Source organism: Cynoglossus semilaevis, chromosome 20 (assembly GCF_000523025.1).
Source record: "Cynoglossus semilaevis isolate Cse_v1.0 chromosome 20, Cse_v1.0, whole genome shotgun sequence".
NCBI classification, from domain to species: domain Eukaryota; kingdom Metazoa; phylum Chordata; class Actinopteri; order Pleuronectiformes; family Cynoglossidae; genus Cynoglossus; species Cynoglossus semilaevis.
The window spans coordinates 6,158,229-6,166,282 of NC_024326.1; the positions used below are offsets into that span (position 1 = coordinate 6,158,229).

Genomic DNA, 8,054 nt, shown 5'->3' on the forward strand with positions numbered 1-8,054 from the left:
AACCCCAACTTGACTTTGGTGACATCTTGGGCGCTAGATAACGGAAAGATCTGCATGACACAACAGGATGTATTCTGGCCCGCAAGTCAAAAAGTTAGCCCGTGCCTGAGTTAAACAAACCTGCTTGTCGATGACAGTAAGAAAAAAAAAAAGAGATAAGGTTAAAGTGAGGAAGAGTGTATCCTCAGTGCGCCATGGGAGTTTAGTCTAGGCTAGTGTAGTCTAGGCCTACAGAAAGATGACTAGATAGCCCGACATGGACTATCTATCTACAAAAGATCTATCTACTGTATTTCATTTTAACAAGACATACAAAGAGATTCGTCTAGGCTAGTGTAGTCTAGGCCTACAGCAGGATGACTAGATAGCCCTACATGGACTTTCTATCTACAAAAAAATCTATCTACTGTATTTCAGTTTAACAAGACATACAAAGAGATTCAAACCAAGATGTAGGCCTTACCTCGGCTTCTCACCGGTTTAAAAGAAAATCTGTGGGTCTTTTCTCTTTTTTTTTTTGTTTTGCGTCTTATCGGAGCTTTTGATTTCACCGCCTCTGGGTCTGTTTCCCTCTCGTCTGTTTCTTTCAGGTTTCCCTCTATCCAGTCTTTCCGTGTTGTTTGTGACCTACTGCGGTGTTCAGCTGGTGAAGGAGAGAGAGCGACAGCAAGCCCTGCGGGAGGACGACGAAAAAGCCGTAAAGGAGAAAGCAGAGTAAACGTAGAAGGAATTGATCAGACTTCAAGGTCAAGTCGAGAGCCTCCCGCACATTCTTCCATGCCAGACATGACATGAACTGAAAATGAAACAGACTGGTGCTCACGTGTTTAATGTTTCAAATAACTGCAATTCAACTTACTGTAGATGATCACCAGAACCTCTGGCACAAAACCACCATAAGTGCATTATCCCTCTGTGGAAAATATGATTTTTTAATTAAATATAGGTCTAATGTGGCCCGCGAGTCTAACGTTTGCCCACACCTGTTCTAATAATAAAGGTTTAACGCCACTGTAGTGTAATATATAGGCGTTTTCATTTTTAAAGATATGGAATATATTTATAGTTTTCTTTACATACCTCCACTCATCGAAATCAAACTGCACTGCAAGGTTGACCACTACTGAACAAAAAAAAAAAAAAAAAAAAAAAAAAAAAATCAAAGATGAAGAAAAATCAATGTCTATCTACTGTCAAACCTTCAATAATATTTACTAATTTACCTCCTGTTTACCTTTAGAAAATTGGATGTACGTTTACATTTTCTTACATAAAGACAATAATAGTTAAACTGTCATTAAAGAATGTTGTCATCCTTATTTACGTATTTTGTGCGGGGGGGTCAGAAACCACAGGACAAACCAGAGGAGAGGTTAGTATCTGAGGTGTCACGTAAAAATACTGCATTTTGCCGAAGCGGGTACTGACGAAATATATTTAACGAGTATTATAATACTACTAGGATTTTTTTTTTTTTTGAGGAGTTTGACTCGGAATAAAGACATGTTCTTCTCCTCTTCTCCTGCAATCACAAGTTTCTGTTGATGTGAAAACACAGGAATAGAAGAAAGTGTGTTTTCATCGACATCGGATTTTAATCAGAAATCATTTTAATGTCATATAAAATAAAACGGTGTTATAAAAAAATGAATTAAAGGGTATATTAAACGTTTTTTTAATTTGATCAAAATCGGACGCTAAGTAAAACAACAAGTCTGGGAATTGACATTCTCTTTGAGTTCATTCTATATTTAAATATCACGACGAAAATTCCAATCGTTCGTCATTTACCTGGACGGCCACTATCAGTGATGATGTACAGTTAAAAAAAAAAATTTTAAAATAAAAACAGAAAAAGAATAACAGCCAACTGTTGAATTCAATAAAAACAGAAAAAGAATAACAGCCAGTTATTGTGTTGAATTGTGATTGATGATCCAATCCAAATTAAGTTGGATCATTTTCCGCAGTTAGTTTTGATGATGTCACAGCATAGAGCAAGGGTGTCAGACTAATGTTCTTGGAAAAGGCCGGTTGTAATTGGTAGACCCTATAGCTGTGACTACTCCATAATGTATTAATAAATGTTTATGAAATCGATTATTATTTATTGACGTTACAAATTCTATACATTGCTCTGTGTGATAAAAAAATGTATTAACAGATAAAGATAAAGAAACTCAGCAACATGGACTATATTAAAAGGCAATTAAACACTTCTAAAACTCCAAGAGGCTACACAAAGTGGAACTGCCTTGAGTTTGACACGTGGCACAGAAAGCACACATGTGCAAACTCAGGCCCGCGGGCCAAATCTGGCCCACAGCGTAATTATATTTGGCCCACGAGATCATATCAAATGTGTACTAGAGTTGTCCTGCCAGTATATAGCCACTACATATTGGCTAAATTTATAGTATTAGCAGTATTTTTTTTTTTGTCGTTGGCCAAATATTTACATTAAAAAGAAACCCAACTCAAGGCTACAGATAAGGAGGCGATAAGAAACAAATACCACTTATGTGTGTTTTATTTCAAATTTAATTCGTTTTTTTTTTTTCCATTCTCATGTGTTTATAATACTACGCTAAGTTTGTTTCCATCTGAAAAATTCTACGTTACATACATCTGGAGAGAAGGGAAAACATGCACAATTGCAAATGTCAATTTTTCAATAACTATTAGGTTTGGCTTGCGACTTTGTCCCAATTTTCAATAAATATTAAGTTTGGCTTGCGACTTTGGCGTCCCAATTTTTAATTTTGGCCCACCGTGAATTTGAGTTTGACACCCCTGGCGTAGAGGTTGGAAATCAGTGTTATGTAGGGGTCGGTTATTGTTAAGTTATTGTTCATCGCATGGCAATGCTGTTGGCCACATGGAAGCCCATGGAAGTTCTTAGTTGGAGTCTGTGTAATGCGGGCTTCATCTGTTCACCTAGTTCTATAAATACCCACCAGTGAGTGACAGCAACAGACAGCTGCAGCCCGGCAGCCAACCATCCGGTCTGTTTAGGTCATCCGCCGCCATCTGAGCAGCCCTATTGACTTCTCTGCTCTGTTGTGGTGGAGTGAAACCAGCGAGTGAGTGAGTGAGACCACGAGACCCCGAGCGACACCAGAACGCCGAAGAAAATGGCTGCCGTCAACATAGATCCGATGGAGCAACCTCGAATGTACCAACAGACGCTGCTACAGGACGGACTCTGCGATCTGTTGGAGAATGACAAGTTCGTGGACTGTGTCCTCAAGATCAAGGACAAGGAATTCCCGTGCCACCGCTTGGTTTTGGCAGCAAGCAGCCCGTTCTTCAAGGCCATGTTGCTGTCCGACATGGAGGAGAGTAAGAAACATCAGATTGTCCTTAAAGACGTAGATCCAGGTGTTATGGGGGTGATCCTGCGCTACCTGTATACCTCCGACATTACTCTGACGGAACAGAATGTCCAGGATATTTTCATTGTCGCCAACATGTATCAGATCCCGTCTATCTTCTCCGTGTGCGTGTCGTACCTTCAGGAAAAGCTCGTGCTGGGAAACTGCTTAGCTATCTTCAGACTGGGGTTGCTCTTGGACTGTCCCAGCCTCACTCTGGGTGCTAGAGACTTTATCTGTGAACGTTTCCAGGTTGTGATCAGGGACCCTGACTTCCACCAACTGAGTCCTAGCGAACTGGCCATTATTATCACCTCAGATGCCCTTAACATCAAGCGCGAAGAGCTGGTTTTCGAAGCCCTAATGGACTGGGTCAAACATGACGAGACGAGTCGAACAAAGGATCTGCCGGAGCTGCTGCACTGCATCCGTTTTAGGCTGATGCCTGTGGATTACTTCAACGAAAACGTCGAACGCCACCAGTATATCAGGTTCAGTCAGGAAGTCAAGAAGGAACTGGATCTGGTCAGGGATGCTCAAAAAGGACGTTTTCCAAAACCCAAGAGGCAAGACCGCGTAGGATCAAAAGGTCGAGAAGGATCCGAAAATGATGAAGAAAGGGACGAGGAGGAAGGATACCTGCCTGGGATTCTCAACAACAACCTACGGTTTGGGATGTTTGAGATGGACCTAATTCTAATGATCAGTGACACGGGGACTGTGGCATACGACCCGGTAGGTAACGAATGCTTCGTGGTGTCAGAATCAACGGAAATTCCTAAAAACCACTGCAGCCTGGTCACAAAGGAGAACCAGGTATTTGTGGTTGGAGGCCTTCTGTACAACAAGGACGACCAAGATGAACCCTTCAGCTCTTATTTTTTACAGGTAGACCACCACTTACTCTCTAAAACAGGCCTGGGCCACAATTATCCTAAAGAAACATATATTAATACAACCGTCCACAAATGTCTGAATTTTTTTTTTCATGGACCAGTAAATAAAACTAAGACCAATGAAAAACATCGCTCAGAAACGGATAATAAATAAAACGGAAAATTCGTTATGCATTCTTTCTGTGCGGCCTGGGACCAACTGACCCACGGAATGGTGCGAATAAAACTAAGACCAATGAAAAACATCGTTCAGAAACAGATAATAAATCAAACGGAAAATTTGTTATGCATTCTTTCTGTGCGGCCTGGAACCAACTGAGCCACGGACTGGTGCGGGTCCGGGACCCGGGGCTTAGGGACCACAATCTTACATTAATACATTATGGAGTACTTAAATCTATACAGTCTTAGTTACAACTGTACTGCTGATGTTGCCCCCCCCATGCTCTAAAACATCTACCGTCAAGTCCTACAAAGTGCTTGTTTATCTGACATTTCTTTGATTATTATTATTATTATTATTTTTCTCAACCAGCTTGACCCGGTGAGTTCAGAATGGTTAGGGATGCCGTCGCTGGTCAACCCTCGCTGCCTATTTGGATTAACAGAAGCTGGAAACTCGATATATGTGGTTGGAGGAAAAGAACTGAAGGAAGGTGAACATGCCCTGGATTCAGTCATGATCTACGACAGACAGTAAGTACAGACCATAAAGCACGTGTAGGACACTGTACTGGAGCTACCCTGTGGCCGAAACGTGAAGGTTAATGATACAACGCACAAAAGGAAGTGCGGCAAAACGTTTAGGGGCGATTCATATTGTCATTTCCTGTCATGCTGTATCAGCTTTTTTCAACTCAATGGGATAATCATTTGCATAATTTTTTGGAGGTTTAACCTAAAAAAGAAAGAAATAAAACATGACTCGCTCAGTAGAACGTTTACCGATGTTGAAAATAAGGCTGTCTAAATCTTCCATAGATTGGATTTACGCAAGGTTACATCACACTTAGTGTCGCCTCTGTGGGTTCAGGTGCGGCTATGTCTGTTACATATACACACGTAACATGTTACATATCTTTAAAAGCGTTTCAAATACAAGCATTTCAATAATTGGAATTAAAAATATATAAATCATTTTTCCTACCAAACTAATGAGTGAAGTCTACCTCTAAATGTCTATTTTATGCATACATTTGCTTTGTTTCAAGGTCATTCAAATGGGGAGAATCTGATCCTCTGCCATATGAAGTCTACGGCCATGGGACGGTGTCACACAATGGTCTGGTCTACGTTATTGGAGGAAAGTCTCAGAGCAAGTATGTGAAAAGCAATATATTTATAAAAAATATTTAAATATAAAATATCTATCCATCCATCCATCTATCTATCTATCTATCTATCTATCTGTTTATCTATCTGTCTATCTATCTATCTATCTATCTATCTATATCTATCTATCTATCTAATCTATCTATCTATCTATCTATCTATCCATCTATCTATCTATCCATCCATCTATCTATCTATCTATCTATCTACCTATCCATCTATCTATCTATCTATCTATCTACCTATCTATCTATCTATCTATCTATCTATCTATATCTATCTATCTATCTAATCTATCTATCTATCTATCCATCTATCTATCTATCCATCCATCTATCTATCTATCTATCTATCTATCCATCCATCCATCCATCCATCCATCTAATCTATCTATCTATCTGTCTATCTGTCTATCTATCTATCTGTCTATCTATCTATCTATCTATCTATCTACCTATCTATCTATCTATCTATCTATCTATGCTGTACTGCTGCTGGAGCTTAAATTTCCCAAAGGGAACTCCAGAGGGAGCTCCATTTATCCACAGCATATTTTGAGGTGTTGTGTCTCGGCAGACAGTTTACAGATTAACATCTGTGTAATGTCCTGCCTATAACATCATTATAGACAGAACAGGGTTACAAACATTAGGATGGACAGAAAACACACATACAGGAGTTTCCATGGAATAATTCTAGGTACAGTGATTAGTTATCAGTAAATGATTCATTACACTCACTCTGTCACTTGTTTTCATTCAGAAAATGTTTAAGAAGAGTCTGCGTATACAATCCCTCTAAGTTTGAATGGAAGGATCTAGCACCTCTGAAGACTGCCCGCTCCCTGTTTGGTATCGCAGTCCACAATGACCAGATTTATGTGGTGACAGGGGTCACTGACGCAGGCCTTACCAACTCTGTGGAAGTCTATGATATTAACACCAACAAGTGAGTCAAAAAAAAAAAAAAAATCTCTTTGTCACAAGGTAAGATATAACCTCAACATGTCAACATGGATGAAATGACTCACTAAGTATAAATAGCAGATCGCTAGGTCCTTAACTAGCACTCATTTTCCAGCTTTCTGCATCATACATTATATAGTAGCTTATATAACTTATAATAATTAATTTTCCGGACAATAAGTCGCAATAAGTTGTCTTGTCTTTTTTTCCTCCTTTGGGTGGGTTTGCGACTTATACCCAGGCGTGACTTATATATTAAAATATATAATTTCACGTTTGTTATTTTTACACTAAAAGCCGCTAGAGGGCACTCTAGGCTTGTGTACCATTATCTGCCACTCCTGCACCACTGAAAATTCATGTTCGTTTTTTTCACACTGACAGGCGCTAGAGGGCACTCTAGGCTTGTGTACCATTATCTGCTACTCCTGCACCACTGAAAATTCATGTTCGTTTTTTTCACACTGACAGGCGCTAGAGGGCACTCTAGGCTTGTGTACCATTATCTGCTACTCCTGCGCCACTGAAAATTCACTTTCGTTTTTTTCCACACTGACAGCCGCTAGAGGGCACTCTAGGCTTGTGTACCATTATCTGCTACTCCTGCAACACTGAATGTTTTGCATGTTCGTTATTTCCACACTGACAGCCGCTAGAGGGCACTGTAGGCTTGTGTACCATTATCTGCTACTCCTGCAACACTGAATGTTTTGCATGTTCGTTATTTCCACACTGACAGCCGCTAGAGGGCACTGTAGGCTTGTGTACCATTATCTGCTACTCCTGCGCCACCGAAAATTCACGTTCGTTTTTTTCCACACTGGCAGCCGCTAGACGGCACTGGTGCGACCTATAGTCCGTAGCAATTTATATACGTTTTTTTGTTCTTCATCATTATGCATTTTTTGTCTGGTGCGACTTATACTCCAGAGCGACTCATGGTCCAGGAAAATAGGGTACACATTTTTTCATCTCTGTAAATGCTTAATTACTGGTCTGTTGTGTGCTCCAGGTGGTCAGAGTTTACAGAGTTCCCTCAGGAGCGAAGCTCCCTCAATCTGGTTTCACTGGGAGGTTTCCTTTACGCTGTGGGAGGATTTGCCATGATGGCCAATGAAAGCAGTGAGGTCCCTGCGCCTACGGAGATGAACGATATCTGGAGGTAACAGCCCCGTAATGTTACAGCTGGTACTCACTAAACACGTCCACTCGAAGTTACGACGGGGAATTTGGTTTAGCGACAAGGAATTGCTGTTACGGCGAGTGGACAGCAGGTGGTGTTAGAGAGTACATACATACAGTATGTAGGCGCGTACCCAGCGTAGTGATATACGAGATTTTGCACTTACCCAGCGTAGTGATATACGAGATTTGGCACAACTAAGGGCAAACTAAGGCCCGGGGGCCGGATGCGGCCCGTTTAGCTTTCTAATCCTGCCCGCCAAACTTTTCCAAATGATATAATTTATCTATATCTTTATTTATCC

At 40.6% G+C, this 8,054-nt stretch overlaps 2 protein-coding genes across 2 annotated transcripts in view; both read left to right on the forward strand.

Moving 5' to 3' along the window:
- The window catches only part of hhatla (hedgehog acyltransferase like, a), a 29,481-nt gene extending 28,322 nt beyond the window's left edge, over positions 1-1,159 (forward strand). The window contains exon 12 of the mRNA XM_008334226.3: positions 591-1,159. Coding sequence (XP_008332448.1) covers positions 591-718 — 128 coding nt within the window. The 3' untranslated portion in view covers positions 719-1,159. The remainder of the gene's footprint in view (positions 1-590) is intronic.
- Positions 1,160-2,725: 1,566 nt separating this feature from the next.
- klhl40a (kelch-like family member 40a) overlaps positions 2,726-8,054 on the forward strand; it is a 7,281-nt gene continuing 1,952 nt past the window's right edge. The window contains exons 1-5 of the mRNA XM_008334225.3: positions 2,726-4,262; positions 4,806-4,966; positions 5,482-5,589; positions 6,365-6,550; positions 7,580-7,729. Coding sequence (XP_008332447.1) covers positions 3,135-4,262; positions 4,806-4,966; positions 5,482-5,589; positions 6,365-6,550; positions 7,580-7,729 — 1,733 coding nt within the window. The 5' untranslated portion in view covers positions 2,726-3,134. The remainder of the gene's footprint in view (positions 4,263-4,805; positions 4,967-5,481; positions 5,590-6,364; positions 6,551-7,579; positions 7,730-8,054) is intronic.